The sequence below is a fragment of the Bombina bombina genome, chromosome 6 (assembly GCF_027579735.1).
Source record: "Bombina bombina isolate aBomBom1 chromosome 6, aBomBom1.pri, whole genome shotgun sequence".
In the NCBI taxonomy this organism is placed as follows: domain Eukaryota; kingdom Metazoa; phylum Chordata; class Amphibia; order Anura; family Bombinatoridae; genus Bombina; species Bombina bombina.
Window position 1 is genome coordinate 314578645 of NC_069504.1, and position 24739 is coordinate 314603383.

At 42.3% G+C, this 24739-nt stretch overlaps 1 protein-coding gene across 1 annotated transcript in view; it reads left to right on the plus strand.

The window, feature by feature from the left end:
• The window catches only part of PPFIA2 (PTPRF interacting protein alpha 2), a 728675-nt gene that overhangs the window by 699316 nt on the left and 4620 nt on the right, over positions 1-24739 (plus strand). Inside the window, exon 29 of the mRNA XM_053716934.1 lies at positions 3210-3301. Within this exon, the coding sequence (XP_053572909.1) occupies positions 3210-3268 (59 nt within the window). The 3' untranslated portion in view covers positions 3269-3301. The remainder of the gene's footprint in view (positions 1-3209; positions 3302-24739) is intronic.

Genomic DNA, 24739 nt, shown 5'->3' on the forward strand with positions numbered 1-24739 from the left:
TTCCCAAAAAAGAGGGAACTTTCAGACCAATCTTGGATCTCAAGATCCTAAACAAATTTCTCAGGGTCCCATCCTTCAAGATGGAGACTATCCGAACCATCCTCCCTATGATCCAGGAGGGTCAATATATGACTACCGTGGACTTATGCTTATCTCCACATTCCGATTTACAGAGATCATCATCAGTTCCTCAGGTTCGCCTTCTTAGACGGGCATTACCAGTTTGTGGCTCTTCCCTTCGGGTTAGCCACGGCACCAAGAATCTTTACGAAGGTTCTAGGGTCCCTACTAGCGTTTCTAAGGCCACGGAGCATAGTGGTGGCTCCTTACTTAGACGACATTCTGATACAAGCGTCGACTTTTCAAATCGCCAAGTCCCATACGGACATTGTTCTGGCCTTTCTGAGGTCTCACAGGTGGAAGGTGAATGAAGAAAAGAGTTCTCTCTCCCCTCTCACAAGAGTTTCCTTCCTAGGAACACTGATAGATTCAGTAGAAATGAAAATTTTTCTGACAGAGGTCAGGTTATCAAAGCTTCTAACTTCCTGCCGTGTTCTTCATTCCACTTCTCGGCCATCAGTGGCTCAGTGTATGGAAGTAATCGGCCTAATGGTAGCGGCAATGGACATAGTTCCGTTTGCCCGCCTACATCTCAGACCACTGCAACTTTGCATGCTCAATCAGTGGAATGGGGACTACACAGATTTGTCCCCTCTGCTAAATCTGGATCAAGAGACCAGGGATTCTCTTCTCTGGTGGTTATCTCGGGTCCATCTGCCCAGGGGAATGAGTTTCCGCAGGCCAGAGTGGACTATAGTGACGACAGATGCCAGCCTTCTGGGCTGGGGTGCAGTCTGGAACTCCCTGAAGGCTCAGGGTTCGTGGACTCAGAAGGAAGCCCTCCTTCCGATAAACATTCTGGAACTGAGAGCGATATTCAATGCTCTTCAGGCTTGGGCTCAACTTGCTGCGGTCAGGTTCATCAGATTTCAGTCGGACAATATAATGACTGTAGCCTATATAAACCATCAGGGGGAAACAAGAAGCCCCCTGGCAATGTTGGAGGTTTCAAATATAATTCTATGGGCAGAGGTTCACTCTTGCCATCTCTCAGCTATCCATATCCCAGGAGTAGAGAACTGGGAGGCGGATTTTCTAAGTCGGCAGACTTTTCATCCGGGAGAATGGGAGCTCCATCCGGAGGTATTTGCCCAGCTGATTCAACTATGGGGCAAACCAGAACTGGATCTGATGGTGTCTCATCAGAACACCAAGCTTCCTTGTTATGGGTCCAGGTCAAGGGATCCCCAGGCAGCGCTGATAGATGCTCTAGCAGTGCCCTGGTCCTTCAGCCTGGCTTATGTGTTCCCACCATTTCCTCTCCTCCCTCGTCTGATTGCCAAGATCAAGCAGGAGAGGGCTTTGGTGATTTTGATAGCACCTGCGTGGCCACGCAGGACTTGGTATGCAGATCTGGTGGACATGTCATCCTTTCCACCAAGGACTCTGCCGCTGAGGCAGGACCTTCTACTCCAAGGTCCATTCAAACATCCAAATCTAATTTCTCTGCGGCTGACTGCTTGGAGATTGAACGCTTGATACCTTAATTCAGGCTTGAAAGCCTGTCACCAGGAAAATCTATCATAAGATATGGTGTAAATATCTTCATTGGTGTGAATCCAATTGTTACTCATGGAGTAAGGTCAGGATTCCTAGGATATTATCCTTTCTCCAAGAAGGATTGGAGAAGGGATTGTCAGCTAGTTCTTTAAAGGGATAGATTTCTGCTCTGTCTATTCTTCTGCACAAGCGTCTGGCAGATGTTCCAGACGTTCAGGCGTTTTGTCAGGCTTTAGTTAGAATCAAGCCTGTGTTTAAACCTGTTGCTCTGCCATAGAGTTTAAATTTAGTTCTTAAAGTTCTTCAAGGGGTTCCGTTTGAACCTCTGCATTCCATAGATATCAAGCTTTTATCTTGGAAAGTTCTGTTTTTGGTAGCTATCTCTTCGTCTCGAAGAGTTTCAGAGTTATCTGCCTTACAGTGGGATTCCCCTTATCTGATCTTCCATGCAGATAAGGTAGTTTTGCGTACCAAACCTGGGTTTCTTCCTAAGGTGGTATCTAATAAGAATATCAATCAGGAGATTGTTGTTCCTTCACTGTGTCCTAATCCTTCTTCAAAGAAGGAACGTCTATTACACAATCTTGACGTGGTTCGTGCTTTAAAGTTTTATTTACAAGCTACAAAGGATTTTCGTCAAACATCTGCATTGTTTGTTGTCTACTCTGGACAGAGGAGAGGCCAAAAGGCTTCGGCATCTTCTCTTTCTTTTTGGCTGAGAAGCATAATCTGTTTAGCTTATGAGACTGCTGGCCAGCAGCCTCCTGAAAGAATTACAGCTCATTCCTCTAGAGCGGTAGCTTCCACATGGGCTTTTAAAAATGCGGCCACTGTTGAACAGATTTGTAAGGCGGCGACTTGTTCTTCGCTTCATACTTTTTCTAAATTCTACAAATTTGATACTTTTGCTTCTTCGGAGGCTATTTTTGGGAGAAAGGTCTTACAGGCAGTGGTGCCTTCCGTTTAAGTGCCTGCCTTGTCCCTGCCTTCATCCGTGTCCTAAAGCTTTGGTATTGGTATCCCACAAGTAATGGATGAACCTGTGGACTGGATACACCTTAAAAAAGAAAACAAAATTTATGCTTACCTGATAAATTTCTTTCTCTTGTGGTGTATCCAGTCCACGGCCCGCCCTGTCACTTTAAGGCAGGTGTTTTTTATTTTTAAACTACAGTCACCACTGCACCCTATAGTTTCTCCTTTTTTCTTGCTTGTCTTCGGTCGAATGACTGGGAGTGGCAGTTAGGGGAGGAGCTATATAGACAGCTCTGCTGTGGGTGTCCTCTTGCAACTTCCTGTTGGGAAGGAGAATATCCCTCAAGTAATGGATGAACCCGTGGACTGGATACACCACAAGAGAAAGAAATGTATCAGGTAAGCATAAATTTTGTTTTTCATTCAATTTCTTCTTTGTTGCTGTCAGTAAAGGGGCCACCAAGTCTATAATTTACCTTTTGTTTTTTTTAATCCTAAATGCATAATTTTGGTTCTAATAAGTAGAACTGACTGGTTTAATTTTTGAAATTATAAAATATTTCCTTTTTAGAATATGACTTCCCATTGCTAAAGAATATTCTCTTTATTTACAGTAGCACCTACAGGAATGCAGAGATTAGACAGCTCTACTGTTCGTACATACTCTTGTTGACAAATCTAAAGAGGAGCCAAGTACTGAGTTGCTGTGAGTATTCTAAAATATTTGCCTTAAGCTCACACGTTTTGTTCTACTTGCAAGTCATTTGTTCACATAATGAAATGCTTAAGTCAGCCATGCCATTATACACCCTATTTTAAATTATACTTTACACTAGAGTCAGTGAAATTGCAACTCCTCCTCCTTAAAAAATATGTAATAACATGCAATTACCACACTCAAAAAAGAATACCTGTTTTGTTAAAGGAAATCACAAAACTCTTTAGGCCATTTATAAAAAATAAAGTTCTATTGTCTATTAACAGTGCAGAGTGTCTTTTGTCCATGTTTTTCTGAAGCTTTATGAACAGTGCATGTCACTGATGTGAATTCTTAAATTTGCAGAGATGTAATGGTTTGATAATGAAATAATACCCCACTCTTAGAAATGTAACGTATTCTTTCATAAAGGTGTTGAGTCCTTGATCCATTTCTATTTGGAATTATACTCCTAGCCACTAGGAGGAGGCAAAGATCCCAAAACTCCAAGAGCCCTTAAAACCCCTCCCACCTAACTGGAAACTAGTCTTATCTTTGCCTTTGCAGGATGAAGGTGAAGAAGGGAAGTGCTCTAGGTGTTTGTTAGAAGGTAGCTCTGACTGATTTGACGCCCAAAGAGCTACTGTTTGTACAAAGGGATGTCTTTGAAGTATGGGAGTTAGTACCAGGACTGCCACAATTGTCATAGGGACTGGTTCCTAGCCTCTAATACTCTGCTGTCACGTTTACAGCACTAGATTGGCTATCTACTGGAAGCAGTTTCTGCTGATGGTAACTCCAGTAGTATGTGTGCCTTTTCCGGTAAGTGTTGGAGTTGTTTTGTAGGCACCTGTCTAGCCTGCAGACTATTAGTAGATACTCACTTTTGGGTATATCATAGCCTGGGGACCATTATGTAAGACATTTTTGGTTTGGACTTATACTGTAAGTACCTTATTTCACCCTATTGTATTATTGAAGTGCATTAAGTATTTGTGTTAGCGCTAGACGGCTTTTTTTGTGCTTTTTTGTTCTCTTTCTTTCTTGGTTAGTGTGTGTTGGCTTTTTGTTCTGCACATTTACTAAGCATGTCAGCTTATGCACGCGTCTGATTTTTCATGCTTTTCTTCTATACAATCATTGTGTGCATACCAGTAGGTACACTGTTTTGATGTTTTTGTGTCGGGTTTTTAAGTACACTTAATTTTTCACATGATGTTTGGCCTGTCATCGGGTTATCACTTATCTAAAACTATATGGATATACAATGCTTCTGACATTTGCTTAAAGGGACAGTCTAGTCAAAATTAAACTTTCATGATTCAGATAGGGCATGCAATTTTAAACAACTTTCCAATTTACTTTCATCTTGAAATTTAACTTGAAATCAGGCAACTTGAGGGTTAAGCACAGCGTAGTCAGTAATGCAGAGTCTGGCAATAGGTAATCAGGCAGTTTGAGGGTTAATCACCAGCATGGTCAATAATGCAGTTTGGCAACTTGTTATCAGGCAGTTTGAGGGTTAAACACAGCGTAGTCAATAATGCAGAGTTTGGCAACAGGTTATCAGGCAGTTTGAGGGTTAAACACAGCGTAGTCAGTAATGCAGAGTTTGGCAACAGGTTATCAGGCAGTTTGAGGGTTAAACACAGCGTAGTCAGTAATGCAGAGTTTGGCAACAGGTTATCAGGCAGTTTGAGGGTTAAACACAGCGTAGTCAGTAATGCAGAGTTTGGCAACAGGTTATCAGGCAGTTTGAGGGTTAAACACAGCGTAGTCAGTAATGTAGAGTTTGGCAACAGGTTATCAGGCAGTTTGAGGGTTAAACACAGCGTAGTCAGTAATGCAGAGTTTGGCAACAGGTTATTCAGGCAAAGGTTCAGGAACAAAATGAATACTTTCAAAGATACTGAGTACTCACAACAGCCACGAGTTAACAAACGGGCACCGAAGAAACAGGAAGACCGGAATAAGAAGTCTAGTACTGACATCAGCTGAAGGGGACGGCTCAGCAGAGCGAGATGTTGCCAGGCAACCAAGCACACAGGGTGAACCGCCGGAACTCCCGGCGGCCGAGTGCCCCCTCCTCAAGGACCCCTCCGGGGGACCCGACTAGGCCTGGCAGGATATTTCATGTGAAAAGACTTGACAAGAGCAGAAACGCAGGTTCCCAAGATCGTTCAGTGATAGGGTAACCCTTCCAATGGACCAGGTAGTACAACCGATTGCCCCGTAGCTTGGAATCCAGAAACTGACTGACCTCGAAGTCCGAAGTACCCTCTACGGAAAGTGGAGGAGGTGGTTTACTCTTTATGGAGTACCGGTTGTAGATAACTGGCTTGAGTAGGGATACGTGAAACACAGGGTGGATCTTGAGGGTCTTGGGTAAGGCCAGGCGGTATGCTGAAGAACAAACTTTGGAAACAATTCGAAAAGGTCCTATGTACTTGGGACCCAATTTTGTACAAGGTTGTTTTAGACGTATGAATCTAGTGGATAAAAATACCCTGTCTCCAGTGCGAAGTAAAGGAGCCTTACATCTTCTGCGATCAGCATGTTTCTTGTGTTTTATGGAAGAAGAGAGTAAATTTTGACGAATAAGTTGCCAATGGTTACTGAGATTTTTTACAATGCGATCTGCTCCAGGAACTTCAGTAGAACTGGTAATCCTAGGAAAAGTTCTAGGTTCAAAGCCATAAGTTGCCTTGAAGGGTGAGGTCTGTAAGGAGGAATTGTAGCATGAGTTGTGAGCTAATTACGCTAAAGGCAATAACTGAGACCAGTTGGAGTGGTGATGGTTTACATAGTGTCTGAGAAAAGATTCCAAGGATTGATTTACAAGCTCGGTCTGTCCGTTGGATTGAGGACGATGTGCAGTAGAAAGAGATATATTGATTCCGAAGTGCTTACAAAAAGACCTCCAAAATTTGGAAACAAATTGAACTCCACGATCAGACACAATGTCAGAAGGAAATCCATGTAATCGAGATATATGCAGAACAAAACGTTCAGAAAGTTTTTGAGCCGAAGGCAAACCAGGCAGAGGTATGAAATGAGCAGACTTTGAGAATCGGTCCACCACTACCCAAATGGTCGTATTTCCAGCAGAAACAGGAAGATCCATAACAAAGTCCATGGATAAGTAGGGACCAAGGGTAATGAGGAACAGGAAGAGGGTGTAACAAACCAAACGGTTGATGAGTAGATTGTTTATTCGAAGCACAAGAGCTCCAAGTGGCAATGTAATCCTTAACATCCCTCCTCATGGTGGACCACAAAACATGCTGCTTCAGTTTCCACAGTGTATTGCTTACTCCAGGATGACCTGCTGATATGTTTTTGTGAGCCAAATGTAAAAGCTTAAGACGTAATCCTCTGGGTACATATAGGATACCAGAAGGAAGTTTGTAAGAAGATGGTACCCGGTTTTGAGCATAACGTAAAGCCTGTACTGGAAAAGAGGATACTTCAGCCAAAACTCTGACTGGACGTAGTATGTGTTCAGAATCCAACGGAATAGACTCTGAAGATTGAAAATGCCTGGATAATGCATCTGCCTTGGAATTTTTGGAACCAAGAACATAGGAAAATACGAAATTAAACCTGGAAAAGAACAAGGCCCACCAAGCCTGACGAGAATTGAGGTGTTTAGCTGTATGGAGGTATAGGAGATTCTTGTGGTCTGTCAGAATGAAAAATGGTTGACTAGTACCCTCCAACCAATGTCTCCACTCATCCAAAGCTAGTTTTATAGCCAATAGTTCTTTATTGCCCACATCATAGTTTAACTCGGCAGGATTTAATTTTTTAGAAAAGGACGCCACCGGATGTATCTTGCTGGTAGACGGATTTTGTTGGGAGAGAACAGCTCCAGCAGCAATAGAGGAAGCCTCTACCTCCAAGATAAACTGGAGATCAGGAATTGGATGACTGAGGAGAGGTGCAGAAGAAAACGCTGATTTCAGAGTTTCTAAAGCCTGTATTGCCGAATTAGACCAGTTCCTACAATCGTGTCCCTTCTTAGTGAGAGGAGACGTAATGTCAGCAAAGTTCTTTATAAACTTTCTATAGTAATTGGCAAAGCCAAGAAACCTCTGAAGGGATTTGAGGGTGGTTCGTATGGGCCAGTCCTTGATAGCCGAAAGTTTAGCAGGATCCATCTCAAAACCAGATTCTGAAATAATATAACCCAAGAAGGGAATGGAACTCTGATGGAAAGAGCATTTCTCTAATTTAGCGAAAAGGGAGTTAACACGTAATCTTTGAAGCACAAGTTGTACATGGTGTACATGTTCCTGTAATGTTCTGGATTAGATCAGAATGTCATCAAGATAAATTCTAACAAATTGATTTAGATAATCTCTGAAGATCTTGTTAACAAAGTGCTGAAATACTGCTGGTGCATTGCACAATCCAAAAGGCATTACAAGATACTCGTAGTGACCAAATCTAGTGTTAAATGCCGTCTTCCATTCGTCTCCCTTAAGAATTCTGACCAAATTGTAGGCCCCATGGAGATCCAACTTGCAGAAAATAGAAGCACCTTGGAGACGATCAAATAGCTCAGGGATGAGCGGAAGAGGGTAACTGTTTTTGATAGTAATCTGATTCAAGGCTCGATAATCAATACAGGTACGAAGTCCTCCATCTTTTTTCCCAATGAAGAAAAACCCCGCACCCAGAGGTGAAGAGGAAGGATGAATAAATCCTCTGGCTAAGTTGTCCTTAATGTATTCTTCAAGAGAGACATTTTCTTGACGAGAGAGAGGATAGGTCCTTCCCTTAGGTAGAGGAGCCCCAGAATACAAATCGATAGGACAGTCAAATATCCGGTGAGGAGGTAACGTCTCAGCCTCCTTTTTAGAAAACACATCACAAAAGGCATGATAGTGATTAGGCAACGAATCAGGAACTTCCAACATAGCCACAACAGGACAGGATGATTTAGAGGGATTTTGCAGGCAATGCTTAAAACAGGTAGTTCCCCAGGAAATAAGTTCTCCTTTAGACCATGAGAATACTGGATCATGAAGCTGCAACCAAGGTAACCCCAGAATCAACGGTATGTGGCGGAAAGAGATGACATCAAAACTAATAATTTCAGAGTGGAGTATGCCCACAGATAAAAGAAGATGAATAGTAGAATGTTGAATGATTCCAGAACCCAGAGGCTGTCCACTAACAGTAGTTACCTTGATTAATTGTTTCTTGGCTAGAAGAGGAATCCTGAGAGAGTCAACAAAACTTGAATCAATAAAAACTCCAGCAGCTCCAGAGTCGATGAGAGCTTGAGCTTGAAACTTGGCGTTTCCAAAAGTGATGGTTACAGAGACAAAGAGTTTAGAATTGAGTGATGACATGGGATTCTGGCTTAACTCTGTCCCTCTTTCAATAGTTAAGCCTTGGCTTTTACTGGCCGGATCGGACAGTCCTTCAGTAAATGTCCTTTGGTGCCACAATACAGACATAACCCAAGAGTACGCCTTCTATGGCGTTCAGCTTCTGTTAACTTAATACCTCCTACTTCCATGGGTTCTACAGACTCCAATGAATGGGAGTTATTATTAGAAAGACTTGGGGTTCGAATAGGAGGACGATAAGTAGACCTAGAAAAAGATCTACAATTCCTATCTCTCTCCTGAAGACGTCCAGTATGCCAGGCGTCGAGATTAATACATAAATTGATAAGATCCTCCAAAGAGTCGGGAAGCTCCCGAAATACAAGTTCATCCTTTAAGCGTTCGCAAAGTCCTTTGCGAAAGGCTGCCCGTAAGGCTCCATGGTTCCAATCAGTTTCTGCTGCTAAAGTCCTGAATTCAATAGCGTATTGAGCTACAGAAAGGGATCCCTGTCTCAAATCGAACAACCCTGCCTCAGCAGCTGCAGACCTCCCAGGCTTGTCAAAAACAGAGGAAAAAATAGACACAAATAATTCCAAATCCTGAAGAAGAGGATTGTCTTTCTCCAAAAGAGGAGACACCCAAGCCAGAGCCTTACCCTTCATGAGGGATATAATAAAGTTGATCTTGAAAGAAAAATGGACAAATACTTGAGGATTGTTTCTGAAGTGTAAATGACACTGATTAAGGAATCCACTGCATTCTTCCGGATTTCCGTCATACTTATCTGGAAGAGGGATTCTAGGTATATACTGTCCCACTGGCTGAGGCGGATTATAAATGGCATTGGAACTAGCAGCAGCTGCAGTAGGAGTAGGCGTAGCTTTAGAAGGAGCGGAGAGGTTATGTAGCAGAGCATTAATCTGGTCAAGCTTGGAATCCAAGGATTGCAAATGAGCAGAATGATTTCCAAGAAGTTGCCCTTGTAGTGCCACAGCCCCAACTCTTCGGGGTCCATAATATGGCCCGTTTCTTATGTCAGGTTAGGTAAAGTCCAGAAGAAGACCCAAATGCTAGGGCGAACTAAAACAACACCCTTTTACTCTGAGTTTAATCCAGGACGTGACCTCACAACAACTTCTATAAAACAAGGTACTCACGATATGGAGCAGTGTTGGTCTGAGTCCTCTGGAAAGAGTAATGGAAATCTTGATAGCAGCCGGATAAACTTCAGAATAGGGAACTATAATCAGGCAGTTCAGGAATAGTCCTCCACAGTACCAGAGTTGCAGGGTAAGACAACTTATTCTCAGACAGAAGGAGGGTTAAACAATAAACAGTTAATAATGCAGGAGTAGGTAACTTGAAATCAGGCAATTTGAGGGTTAAGCACAGCGTAGTCAGTAATACAGAGTCTGGCAACAGGTTATCAGGCAGTTTGAGGGTTAATCACCAGCGTGGTCAATAATGCAGAGTTTGGCAACTTGTTATCAGGCAGTTTGAGGGTTAAACACAGCGTAGTCAATAATGCAGAGTTTGGAAACAGGTTATCAGGCAGTTTGAGGGTTAAACACAGCGTAGTCAGTAATGCAGAGTTTGGCAACAGGTTATCATGCAGTTTGAGGGTTAAACACAGCATAGTCAGAAATGCAGAGTTTGGCAACAGGTTATCAGGCAGTTTGAGGGTTAAACACAGCGTAGTCAGTAATGCAGAGTTTGGCAACAGGTTATCAAGCAGGTTGAGGGTTAAACACAGCGTAGTCAATAATGCAGAGTTTGGCAACAGGTTATCCAGGCAAAGGTTCAGGAACAAAATGAATACTTTCAAAGATACTGAGTAGTCTCAACAGCCACGAGTTAACAAACAAACGGGCACCGAAGGAACAGGAAGACCGAAATAAGAAGCCTAGTCCTGACGTCAGCTGAAGGGGATGGCTCAGCAGAGCGAGATGTTGCCAGGCAACCAAGCACGAGAGGTGAACCGCCGGAACTCCCGACGGCCGAGCGTGACAGGCAGCTTGTTTCCTCCAGAGGTTACGGCACGGTTCTGCGTGGCCATATCTATGGCATTGGCACATTTACATCTTTCAGGAAGGAAGATGCTGATGAGATACTGTCTGTGTTCCATCAACCAGGGCTCGTCAGGCGAGGGATTATATGGGTCGGATCAGCCTTCTGGGGAAGCAGTTTCCTCTGAGACTTCAGGGGTCCAATCCTTGGGGTCGTCAGTTCCCCGGCGGAGGTAAGTCTTGCTTTTTATTATAGAATGGCGCACCTTTGTGTCCTACTGCGGCATGTTTTGGCAGTGCTGGAGGATCCCAGTCCTGATAGGTTGAGGGGTCCTCGGTCTTCCATGCTGGACGGCAAGCTGGGTTAGACGTGGGGGGATGATGTTAATCTCCTTGTCGTCTACTTTTTTCCCTTTTCTTTGGGGTATCTTATTCCAGTTCTGAGCTTCGGAAGAATGGGGTCTCTGATTGGCTGGTCCTGTTAGTGTACCCATTTTTCTACGGCGTTGACCTGCAAGTGCTGCCCTCTTTTTTTTGTTCGGCTAGGATGTATTTGTTTTGTTTTTTTAAGCTCATGTTTGTTATTGTTTCCCTGTTGGGAAACATCTTTTCTCTGGAATTTGATACTAGCGATTTTGTGGTCGCTTGGACACTTCTGCAGAAGTTGCATGTTCGTTACATAGTTCTATAGATCCTTTGTTGATTCCTACTGGGGTTTCAATTTTTCTGTGACCTGGTTTAGTTTAGGAGTGCCCTCTATAGCAAACTGGTCCTGGCCGGGCGCTGGTTTCTGTTCCTTAAGGTCTATACCATCCACATGGTGCTGGTGAATCTGGCTGACCTAGTTGGGTGGTGAGTTGCTCTCTCACATAAGATGTTTGTTATGCTATGATTCCTCCTTCAGAACAGATAAACATTCCCCTTGGGATAGGGATTTCCATGGAGAGGAAAACCATGAGAGTTTAATTCTTTTTGTTTTGAGACTCTGCCCTTGACGGGACTATGAAAGAAGGTATGTTCGTACATTGTCAAGCTGGTTCTCGTTGATTCTTTTTGTATGGGGCATCAAGGGGTTTGTAATCAGTCCTCTTGGTTCTGTTCCTGATTGTTGGTGGGGTTCCAGAAGTGGATCCTGCTATGAAGGGTTCCACAGTTTCTTTGATCTCAGAGCTAGAATCCTTCATTCCCAATTGGACTGGAGGTTTAGATGACACCTTAAACATCTGGAGTACCAGGTTGGGGTGGATTTTTATATCCACTATGGTATTCTTCTTGGCCTACTCTTTTTTTGAGGTTTTTGACCTCGGTACCTCTCCCTAAGGGGTCGAGGTGACTTAGGCTTCCTTTTTCCATTCTGGGGATGGTTGTGGGGTCATCGGTTCTGGAAGTTCGGGCATTTTTGGTCTATTTTCTTCCTCATGCTGCTTCTCATCTGTTTCCATGTTTTGGGGGGCTCTGGAGAATGCGTTGGTCTCCTTTTTGTCCTGGAACTACCCTTCTTACGATATATCGGTCTGATATGTATTTTCCTGGGATATCGATGCTTGTTCATCGTTTTCTTCCTTGGTCTAGGGGGATTACCGAGAGGTTGATCCAGATGGATCGTTTGGTGACTATATTGCAGACTTTTGCAGAGGTGCGCTATTTCTTGTCAGCTTCTTAGCTGTTGGTCTTGGGGGTATTATCCCTCAAATCTTGAGGAGTTATATTCTCTGTCTCTGGGATGCTTAAGGAATGTCCTGTGTCCTGGGACTTTTGCATGTGGCTTGCGATTGCATCTCCTAGGGTTCTCCATTTGAGGTATTCCTATGGTTCCTCAGGGGTTCCTAGTTTGGGCCAACTCCGGTTTCCAGGTGCCCGTTTTATTTTTTCTGGACCTGGTCTAAGATATCTGACTGGACCTCCTAGTTGGATCTTGGGTGCTTCAGTCCTTACGGTCCTGAGACATCTGCTTGCTCCTTCAGGTGTTGTGTCTTCTCTTATCGGAGACTAGGAAATGGTCTGATGGTTAGTGTGGCTACCAAGCAAGCGGGAGTTTGATCTCTTATTACAGCTACTTCCACTCTAGAGGTGGGCTCGCTGGTTATTTGTTTGTCTTCTGGGCTGTTGCAGCCGGATGGTGCCTCTTCAATTGGTTTTGTTTTTGCCGTCTGTTTGATGACGCACGCTCCGTGCCTGTGGATGGGTAAGCAGTTGTCTTTTGCATTCTCCTCCCCTTAATGGGATTGGTGTATACCGATGTATCCGCCTGATGCAATGTCATGTAGGGGAGGATTCTGGTATCATGCTAAACACTGTTGTTTTCTGTGTGGTCTCCACTTTTGGGGAGTGTACCTTCTTGTAGGGAAGGGAACTGTTTCTGGGTTCTGGAACCCGATATCGTCCTATATTCTGTTCTGGCTTAGTAGTTTAGCATGCCAGTCTTGTTACATATGGTCGGGGTTTGCCTACCTTTTGATACCGTTTAGTCCTTCTTCCTTCCTTTTTGGAAATCTGGGTGGTCCAGGGAATTATTTATTTCCCTGCCTTCGGACATGCCAGTCGTTTGGTGCTGGGTCCATTTCCTTGAGGAAGCAGCCCAAGTAGCCTAAGGGTTGGCTTTGTAGCTTTGCAATTCAAGGGTTGTTGATTAGAATCCAGCTGCTGGTGCTGGTTTTCCTTTTAACGGTCTGAGGTCTGTGGGCTCGCCTGACCCTTGACAGCGTTTCTTCTCCAGATCTTGTAATCTCTCCATAAGTTGAGTTTAGCGTAGTTTTTTACTCAGCAGGGAGCTGTTCTCTGCTTGGTTTTGGATGCTTTCCTGCTTTTCCTCTTTTTGCCGGGGAGGGAGTGGGTTCCTGCACTTCTTGGAAGGTTCCCACTGGGGGAGTTCCTGGTGCAGTTCCTAGCCTGATAGGCTAGTTGTGTGACTGGTGACTACTAGACTTGTGTCGCAGTGTTGGAGCTGGGGGCTTCATCTGGAGCATGATAAATTCTTATGGTGCTAATTTTAGGCAGTTCTGGGGATTGACTGTTCTTCCTCGATCGCTCTTTCATGAGTGCAGACTGCACTCTTTGTGAGGTATGGGAGCAACCTTGGGTTGCGCTTGACTTGTGCTGGGGTTCCTTTTTACCCTAGTTGCTGAGCTTTTAGATCTCTTGTTTGAGTATTTCCCTTTCATATTCCCTTCTGGGAATATGTGGAATTGTATGGGCTTGGAGTCTGTGGGACTTCCCTCTTTGGAGGCTTTGTGCTCCACGCAGTCTCTATATGAGTCTTGCTGGATTTAACTGATGAGCAGTTACTTAGTCCTTTCAGTTTGTCTTTCTGTTCTGTACAGCTGTTTTTTTTGTTTGGTTGGGTAATTTCAGGCTGTGGTGCTCTTCGAATGGGCCGCCTCGTCTACCCGCCCTTTTTTGCTTTCAGTGTCCTCTATAGCTTGGGTATTATTTTCCCAAAATTAAAGGATGCAGTTGTGGACTCTCCCTGTTTAAGAAGAAAAACATAAATTATGCTTACCTGATACATTTCTTTTCTTCTGATGGGGAGATTCCACAGCTCCCCACCCATGTTTTTATGTGGGGTAGCCGTGTTTTCGTTTTTTATTCTTCTGGCACCTTTTTTTCACCTAATATTTCTCCTACTGTTCCTTGTTCCCTGACTGGGGGATGAGGGAATTGGGGGAGGTATTTAAGCCTTTGGCTGGGGTGTCTTTGCCTCCTCCTGGTGGACAGGTTCTGAATTCCCAAAAGTAATGAATACAGCTGTGGACTCTCCCCGTCAGAAGAAAAGAAACTTTTCAGGTAAGCATAATTTATGTTTTTTTTCTTCGTACTCTTGCTATCTTTCTTTGAAAAGCATGAATGTAAAGCTTAGGAGCCAGCCCATTTTTGTTTCAGCACCTGGGTTGCGCTTGCTGGTTGGTGGCTATTATTTCTACGGGAAAGAAACCTTTCTTCTCCAAGGATAAGAAGTCTAAGAGTAAACCCAGAGCTTCTAACCACTTTTGTTCCTTCAATCTAAGAACCTCCTCTCTTCACAGAGGCAGGGTATGTCCAGTTTCTCCTGGAAGCTAAACGCTAAAACGAACATGTTTAAACAATCCAAAAAGCCTGTTTCACTACCAAGTCAGCATAAAGCTGCACCCCATATCTGCTGGTAAGGCAGATTATGCCTGTTTTTCAGGGGGCTTGGTTTAATTCATTTCAAGATCCTTGGCTTTTGAGCATTATTTCCCAATACATAACAGGTTTCAGATCAAGGCCTCCCAGGAGAAGGTTTCTTCTGTCTCATATTCCAAGGAATCCTCTAAAGGAAAGAGCCTTTTTTCAGTATATTCCAGATATGGAGTCTATGGGTGTAATAGTTTCAGTTCCAGAATTGGAACAGATTCAGGGTTTCTATTGAAACTTCTTTTGGACTTTAAAATGTTAAACAAGTTTCTCATTGTTCCATCTTTCAAGATGCAAACTATTCAAAATATCTTTCCTCTTGTTCAACAGGGAGAGTTCATGTCCTCTATATGTCTGAAGGATGCTTATCTTCATATTCCTATTCACAGGGATCATCATCAATTCCTAAGGTTTGCATTTTTGGACAAACATTTTCATTTTTTTTCTTCTGTTTGGTCTGGGCACTCTTATATCGGTAATAAGAGCTCAAGGTATGTCAGTGGCTCCCCATCTGGATGATATTTTAATACAGGCTCCATCTTTACATTTAGCAGTATCTCATACCAAAAAAGTTTGTTGTTTCTTCAAGAGCATTAATGTAAAATAAATTTTCCTAAAAGTTCTCTGTCCCCACAGTCCAGGATTACTTTTTTGGGTGTATTAATCGACTCAGTCTCTATGACAGAATAGAGAAGGACGAAGTTACTATCAGCTTTTGTAAATCTTCAGTCAGTTCCTTCTCCTTCTGTAGCTCTTTTTATGGAAGTCCTAGGCCTGATAATAGCAGCCTCAGATGCAATTCAGTTTGCTCACTTTCACGTGAGGCCTTTGCAGCTTTTTGTACTGCATCAGTTGTGCAGGGATTATACTATATATTCTTTTGGATGCAAAAAAAAGACAATCCCTCTTCTGGTGGATCAATCATTGTTCTGGGGTCATCCTTTGGCTGCCCAACTTGGACAGTGATCTTATCAGATGCAATTTTTTCAGGTTAGGGTGCAGTCTAGGGGTCCCAGAGAGCACAGGAAAATTGGTTACTTCAGGAGGCAAAGTTGCCCATAAATATTTTGGCATTTTCAGGGCCCTTCAGTTATGACCTCTCTTGGAAAGAGAGACTTATCTGTACTTCCAGTCAGACAATGTTCCCTGATGATGACGGAGTTTTCTTGAATTTTATCTTGCGCAGAAAGCAATTCCTGTATTATTTTTCATTGCTGTTCATATTTCAGGGGTGAACAATTGGGAAACAGACTTTCTTAGGCCTAGATTTAGAGTTCGGCGGTAAAAGGGCTGTTAACGCTCCGCGGGTTTTTTTCTGGCCGCACCATAAATTTAACTCTGGTATCGAGAGTTCAAACAAATGCTGCGTTAGGCTCCAAAAAAGGAGCGTAGAGCATTTTTACCGCAAATGCAACTCTCGATACCAGAGTTGCTTACGGACGCGGCCGGCATCAAAAACGTGCTCGTGCACGATTCTCCCATAGGAAACAATGGGGCTGTTTGAGCTGAAAAAAAACCTAACACCTGCAAAAAAGCAGCGTTCAGCTCCTAACGCAGCCCCATTGTTTCCTATGGGGAAACACCTCCTAAGTCTGCACCTAACACCCTAACATGTACCCCGAGTCTAAACACCCCTAACCTTACACTTATTAACCCCTAATCTGCCGCCCCCGCTATCGCTGACCCCTGCATTACACTTTTAACCCCTAATCTGCCGCTCCGTAAACCGCCGCCACCTACGTTATCCCTATGTACCCCTAATCTGCTGCCCTAACATCGCCGACCCCTATGTTATATTTATTAACCCCTAATCTGCCCCCCACAACGTCGCCGACACCTACCTACAATTATTAACCCCTAATCTGCCGAGCGGACCTGAGCGCTACTATAATAAAGTTATTAACCCCTAATCCGCCTCACTAACCCTATCATAAATAGTATTAACCCCTAATCTGCCCTCCCTAACATCGCCGACACCTACCTTCAATTATTAACCCCTAATCTGCCGACCGGAGCTCACCGCTATTCTAATAAATGTATTAACCCCTAAAGCTAAGTCTAACCCTAACACTAACACCCCCCTAAGTTAAATATAATTTTTATCTAACGAAATAAATTAACTCTTATTAAATAAATAATTCCTATTTAAAGCTAAATACTTACCTGTAAAATACATCCTAATATAGCTACAATATAAATTATAATTATATTATAGCTATTTTAGGATTAATATTTATTTTACAGGCAACTTTGTAATTATTTTAACCAGGTACAATAGCTATTAAATAGTTAAGAACTATTTAATAGTTACCTAGTTAAAATAATTACAAATTTACCTGTAAAATAAATCCTAACCTAAGATATAATTAAACCTAACACTACCCTATCAATAAAATAATTAAATAAACTACCTACAATTACCTACAATTAACCTAACACTACACTATCAATAAATTAATTAAACACAATTGCTACAAATAAATAAAATTAAATAAACTATCTAAAGTACAAAAAATAAAAAAGAACTAAGTTACAGAAAATAATAAAATATTTACAAACATAAGAAAAATATTACAACAATTTTAAACTAATTACACCTACTCTAAGCCCCCTAATAAAATAACAAAGCCCCCCAAAATAAAAAATTCCCTACACTATTCTAAAATACAAATATTACAAGCTCTTTTACCTTACCAGCCCTGAACAGGGCCCTTTGCGGGGCATGCCCCAAGAATTTCAGCTCTTTTGCCTGTAAAAAAAAACATACAATACCCCCCCCCAACATTACAACCCACCACCCACATACCCCTAATCTAACCCAAACCCCCCTTAAATAAACCTAACACTACCCCCCTGATGATCTTCCTACCTTGTCTTCACCATGCCAGGTTCACCGATCCGTCCTGGCTCCAAGATCTTCATCCAACCCAAGTGGGGGCTAGACATCCACTGAAGAAGTCCAGAAGAGGGTCCAAAGTCTTCCTCCTATCCGGCAAGAAGAGGACATCCGGACCGGCAAACATCTTCTCCAAGCGGCATCTTCTATCTTCTTCCATCCGATGACGACCGGCTCCATCTTGAAGACCTCCAGCGCGGATCCATCCTCTTCTTCCGACGACTAGACGACGAATGACGGTTCCTTTAAGGGACGTCATCCAAGATGGCGTCCCTCGAATTCCGATTGGCTGATAGGATTCTATCAGCCAATCGGAATTAAGGTAGGAATTTTCTGATTGGCTGATGGAATCAGCCAATCAGAATATAGTTCAATCCGATTGGCTGATCCAATCAGCCAATCAGATTGAGCTCGCATTCTATTGGCTGTTCCGATCAGCCAATAGAATGCGAGCTCAATCTGATTGGCTGATTGGATCAGCCAATCGGATTGAACTATATTCTGATTGGCTGATTCCATCAGCCAATCAGAAAATTCCTACCTTAATTCCGATTGGCTGATAGAATCCTATCAGCCAATCGGAATTCGAGGGACGCCATCTTGGATGACGTCCCTTAAAGGAACCGTCATTCGTCGTCTAGTCGTCGGAAGAAGAGGATGGATCCGCGCTGGAGGTCTTCAAGATGGAGCCGGTCGTCATCGGATGGAAGAAGATAGAAGATGCCGCTTGGAGAAGATGTTTGCCGGTCCGGATGTCCTCTTCTTGCCGGATAGGAGGAAGACTTTGGACCCTCTTCTGGACTTCTTCAGTGGATGTCTAGCCCCCGCTTGGGTTGGATGAAGATCTTGGAGCCAGGACGGATCGGTGAACCTGGCATGGTGAAGACAAGGTAGGAAGATCATCAGGGGGGTAGTGTTAGGTTTATTTAAGGGGAGTTTGGGTTAGATTAGGGGTATGTGGGTGGTGGGTTGTAATGTTGGGGGGGGGGTATTGTATGTTTTTTTTTACAGGCAAAAGAGCTGAAATTCTTGGGGCATGCCCCGCAAAGGGCCCTGTTCAGGGCTGGTAAGGTAAAAGAGCTTGTAATATTTGTATTTTAGAATAGTGTAGGGAATTTTTTATTTTGGGGGGCTTTGTTATTTTATTAGGGGGCTTAGAGTAGGTGTAATTAGTTTAAAATTGTTGTAATATTTTTCTTATGTTTGTAAATATTTTATTATTTTCTGTAACTTAGTTCTTTTTTATTTTTTGTACTTTAGATAGTTTATTTAATTTTATTTATTTGTAGCAATTGTGTTTAATTAATTTATTGATAGTGTAGTGTTAGGTTAATTGTAGGTAATTGTAGGTAGTTTATTTAATTATTTTATTGATAGGGTAGTGTTAGGTTTAATTATATCTTAGGTTAGGATTTATTTTACAGGTAAATTTGTAATTATTTTAACTAGGTAACTATTAAATAGTTCTTAACTATTTAATAGCTATTGTACCTGGTTAAAATAATTACAAAGTTGTCTGTAAAATAAATATTAATCCTAAAATAGCTATAATATAATTATAATTTATATTGTAGCTATATTAGGATGTATTTTACAGGTAAGTATTTAGCTTTAAATAGGAATTATTTATTTAATAAGAGTTAATTTATTTCGTTAGATAAAAATTATATTTAACTTAGGGGGGTGTTAGTGTTAGGGTTAGACTTAGCTTTAGGGGTTAATACATTTATTAGAATAGCGGTGAGCTCCGGTCGGCAGATTAGGGGTTAATAATTGAAGGTAGGTGTCGGCGATGTTAGGGAGGGCAGATTAGGGGTTAATACTATTTATGATAGGGTTAGTGAGGCGGATTAGGGGTTAATAACTTTATTATAGTAGCGCTCAGGTCCGCTCGGCAGATTAGGGGTTAATAAGTGTAGGTAGGTGTCGGCGACGTTGTGGGGGGCAGATTAGGGGTTAATAAATATAACATAGGGGTCGGCGATGTTAGGGGTAGCAGATTAGGGGTACATAGGGATAACGTAGGTGGCGGCGATTTGCGGTCGGAAGATTAGGGGTTAATTATTTTAAGTAGCTTGCGGCGACGTTGTGGGGGGCAAGTTAGGGGTTAATAGATATAATACAGGGGTCGGCGGTGTTAGGGCCAGCAGATTAGGGGTACATAAGTATAACGTAGGTGGCGGTCGGCAGATTAGGGGTTAAAAATTTGAATCGAGTGGCGGCGATGTGGGGGGACCTCGGTTTAGGGGTACATAGGTAGTTTATGGGTGTTAGTGTACTTTAGGGTACAGTAGTTAAGAGCTTTATAAACCGGCGTTAGCCAGAAAGCTCTTAACTCCTGCTATTTTCAGGCGGCTGGAATCTTGTCGTTAGAGCTCTAACGCTCACTGCAGAAACGACTCTAAATACCAGCGTTAGAAAGATCCCATTGAAAAGATAGGCTACGCAAATGGCGTAGGGGGATCTGCGGTATGGAAAAGTCGCGGCTGAAAAGTGAGCGTTAGACCCTTTAATCACTGACTCCAAATACCAGCGGGCGCCCAAAACCAGCGTTAGGAGCCTCTAACGCTGGTTTTGACGGCTACCGCCGAACTCTAAATCTAGGCCTTAGTTTCTAATCCCTTCATCCAGTGTAATGATTTCTTCATCTGAAACTCTTCAGTCAGATTGTAGACCTGTGGGGTCTTCCGGAAGTAGATCTGATGTCTTCTCATTTGAACAACAAGCTCCCCTGATACTTTGAAAGTTTGTTGATGCTCTAGCAGCTACTTGTTCATCCTCTTGTTCTGTTATCAATGGTAATAGCCAGGATAAAGCAGGATGTCTCAATGTCTCATCAGTAATTCAGATTGCTCCAGCCTGGACTCACAGAACTTAGTTTGCAGATCTGGTACAGATACAAAGTTGTCATCCACAGCCTCTTCGACTGCGTCACAACCTGCTGTGTCATGGTCCATTTTTTCATCAGGATCTAAAATTTCTAAACATGATGGTTTGGAGATTGAACACATAGTTTTAAGGCAGAGAGTTTTTTTTCCAATTTTGTCAATTATACTTTGGTTCAAGCCCCTAAGCCTATGATGAGAAATATGTATTAAAGGCTTCTATTTCCTGATGTATAGAAAATGAATTCAGATGGCACTCTTTTAGAATTCATAGAATTCTTCGATTTGTTCAGGATGGTTTAGATAAAGTTTTATTTATTAGTACTTGAAATTGTCAGATCTCTGCTCATTCTGTCTAGTTTCAGAAGAAAATTGCAAAATTTCCTGATATTCAGACTTTTCTTCAGGTCTTAGTCAGGATTAAGCCTGCAATTAAACCAATTTATCCTCCTTAATCTGGTTTTAAAGGATTTGCAGGTTCCTCCTTTTGAATTTATGTATGGGCCGGCGCTTGTATAAGGCAGAATCGGCAGCCGCCTTAGGGCACCCCCTGCAGGGGAGCGCCGAGAGCGGTGCCGACTTCAGAGGTGAATGATGATCAATTAATCATCTGCCGACTGCCGCCCTGAGTGCATTAACAGGGAGAACAGGCTGTGACTTTAACAACTTATGTGTGTAATGTACCTGTATGTTATATCAATCAATAATAATTTTTTTATGTATTCATTTAATTATCGTCGTGGCCGATTCACCCCTCCTACAGACCTGATCCTGAGAAATCATATTGGCTGGCTTACTTAGATGATGATCATCATCATCATTGGCCGGCTCGGCTAACTATAGCCTATGGGATTGTGGGCACGCTTGTGTGACAGACGGACAGTGAGTGGAGAGGCGGAGCTCATCACTTGTGCAGCCTGGCCTGCCTAAGCCTAACTGAACTGACTCACTGAGAGGGAAAACGTGTCTGACTCCACGTGACTGTCTGAAACTCACACTGCAGCAGCAGCACTACGTGAGGAGATGGCCAGACCGTGCAGATGACTCGAGTGAGGTAGGAACTAGGAATGGTGGCCCCACCGGCGGGAGTCTCTGAGGGCCACCTTGGCACTGGGCAGCTGGCAGGCAGGGCATGGCAGATTATGCACAGTCGGTGCTGGTGGGTCATGTGGGCGGACTGTCTTGGTGTCGGTGAGAGTGACATATTTATTTGACAACAGTTCAAGAGTCAGTTGTGGAGGACAGGTCAGCCTGGTAAGGTGACAAATACTATGTACAACGGACTGTGAGTCTGGACTCGACTCTGTGACACAGCCAGGTGACAGGTCAGGTTCAGGCAGGGGCAGGGCCAAGTTACAGCTGCAGCCGGCAGAGTTTGATTAAGTATGATTGCAAATTTGCATTGCCAATTTGTGGGCTGGGGCGGCACTCTGTGTGCCTGGGACACCATCAGCATTGAAATAAGGGCCAGTTGTGTTTTAGCACTGCGTGTGGTTCTACAGTACACTGACTGTGTCTTTAACAGCCTGGTCTGTTTAGAAACTTCTTCTGCTTCCTGGTTTGCCCTCCCCTTTTCTCTCATCCGAGTACGGTGCTACCAGCTTCCTTTTGAGACAGCACACAGGCACAGCAGGAGTTATTTACAACTGATGAGAAAACTGATAAGGTAAGGGGGGTTGTGTTGACAGTGTTCTCTAAATCTGATGTAAGTAAGGGACAGGACATACACCATTAGAAATGTTGTGAATGTGTAAGAAAGTATATGATGCACACATTTGATATATATACACAAACGTTTAAACATCTTTACTTTATTTCCTTACTGTTTTTCTTCCCTTGTCTTTTTTTTACTATCATATAAAATAATTTCAAAGGGGAGCATAGTTGTACTTGGGCCACTGAGTTGTATAACCTTGTCAAGCTTAGCAGAGTCTCTAGTTTTGTCAGTGTTTGTCTCAATTTAACTCTGGCTACACAATACTTTGTACCCTTATCAGCCAGTGATGACTAGTACCTTCTTGTAAAATAACAATTTATTTATATTAATGCTTAGAATCCAGTCAGACAACAGTTGTCACCCATTTCTAGTGCCTCATTCCCCTTTTTAACATTTGTAGGGTAGAGCAAGTTTTGAACTTTGGATGGGATAATGCACAGAAAAAAAACAACTTAGTGTGCATATTTTTGTGTGTGAGCATATGTGTGTTTGTGTATTTCTGTATGTATCTGTCAGGGTGTGTTTGTGCCTGAGTGTTTCTGTGTGAGTGTGTATGTTCTCCTTTCCTCCTTTTTCTTCCCTCCTCTCACTTACTTTGGAAATGCCATGGAAAAATACGCTCATGTTACAACCTGACCAAAAAATATATGGATGAAAAAAGGTCTAAAACCAGGTGGTAACAGAATTTTGAGTGCCTAGGGCAGCACAAGACCTAAATATGACACTGACAAAGAGTGTGTATCACTGTGTGACTGTGTGTGTGATATTCTGCTATACAAAGTGTGTGTATCACTGTGTGTACAGTGTGACACTGTGATATTCTGTTATACAGAGTGTGTGGTATTGTGTGACTGTGTGTCTAATATTCTGTTATACAGAGTGTGTGGTATTCTATTGTGTGACTGTGTATGATATTCTGTTATACAGAGTGTGTGGTATTGTGTGACTGTGTGTGTGATATTCTGTTATACAGAGTGTGTAGTATTGTGTGACTGTATATGATATTCTGTTATACAGAGTGTGTAGTATTGTGTGACTGTGTGTGATATTCTGTTATACAGAGTGTATAGTATTGTGCGACTGTGTGTGTGATATTCTGTTATACAAAGTGCCAAATATTGTGTGACTGTGTGTGATATTCTGTTATACAAAGTGTGTAGTATTGTGTGACTGTATAACAAAATATCACACACACAGTCACACAATACTACAAACTCTATTACAGAATATCATATACATTCACACAATACTACACATTATTAGTATTGTGTGTGATAGTGTCTTTTTGTGTCTGTATGTGTGTGTCTGTATTAGTGTGTATGTGTTAGTGTGTGTGTGTTATTGTCTCTGTGTCTCTATGTGTGTATTAGTGTCTCTGTGTGTGTCTGTAGGTGTCTCTTTGTGGCTGTATGTGTGTGTCTGTATTAGTGTCTGTGTGTATGTGTTAGTGTGTGTTTGTTATTGTTTCTTTGTGTCTGTATTAGTGTCTCTGTGTGTGTCTGTGTTAGTGTCTCTTTGTGTGTGTCTGTTTGTATGTGTCTGTATCAGTGTCTCTGTGTGTCTATGTTAGTGTCTGTATGTGTGTGTCTGTGTTAGTGTCTCTTTGTCTGTATGTGTATGTGTCTGTGTTATTGTGTGCCTGTGTTAGTATCCCTGTTTGTGTTAATGTTTAGTCGCATTGGGGGCCCTGATCAATGGTTTAAATGTCTAGTGGCTGCCCTGTGTGTATATATATATATATATATATATATATATATATATATGTGTGTGTGTATTCTGATTTGTTACATAGCAATGCCACTGTTTGATTTGTTATGCAGAGAAACCAATGTTTGATTTGGTATGGAGCACTTCCTCTGTCTAATTTGCTATGCAGCACTACCACTGTCTGATTTGCTATGCAGCTCTACCACTGTCTGATTTGCTATGCAGCTCTACCACTGTCTGGATGTACAAAGGGATGCAAAGAGATTTGCAACATTAAGAAAAGACTGCAGGTTGCTGGGCCAGTTGAATACTTAAAACCCACTAATTAAAGTTAAATCAGATTAACAGGTAAAAAAGACAAGATATCACAAACATACCCATTTGTACAAAATAACTTTATTGAAGAAAAAATGAGAGTCCGACTGGACTAGTACTCATGCACACACACACATACTGTTAAAACTAGCTGAAACTAAGATAGTGAATTTCTTATATAAAATGCACAAAATAAATTCTGGTTTGTTACTACCAAAAAGTTTATATAATATATATATATCTGTCCAGATAATTGACTCTTAGTAGTAAACAAACTAAATTTTATAGACAGTAGCAAAGTGAAATGTCTGGTTAGTTTGTTAGCCTTTACAGAAAACAACCCATCATTGTAAGAGATGAGCAGCAGAATGTATATATTTGTGTTCTTGAATATCAGTCTGTTTAAAGGATTACTTTCTGTTATAAT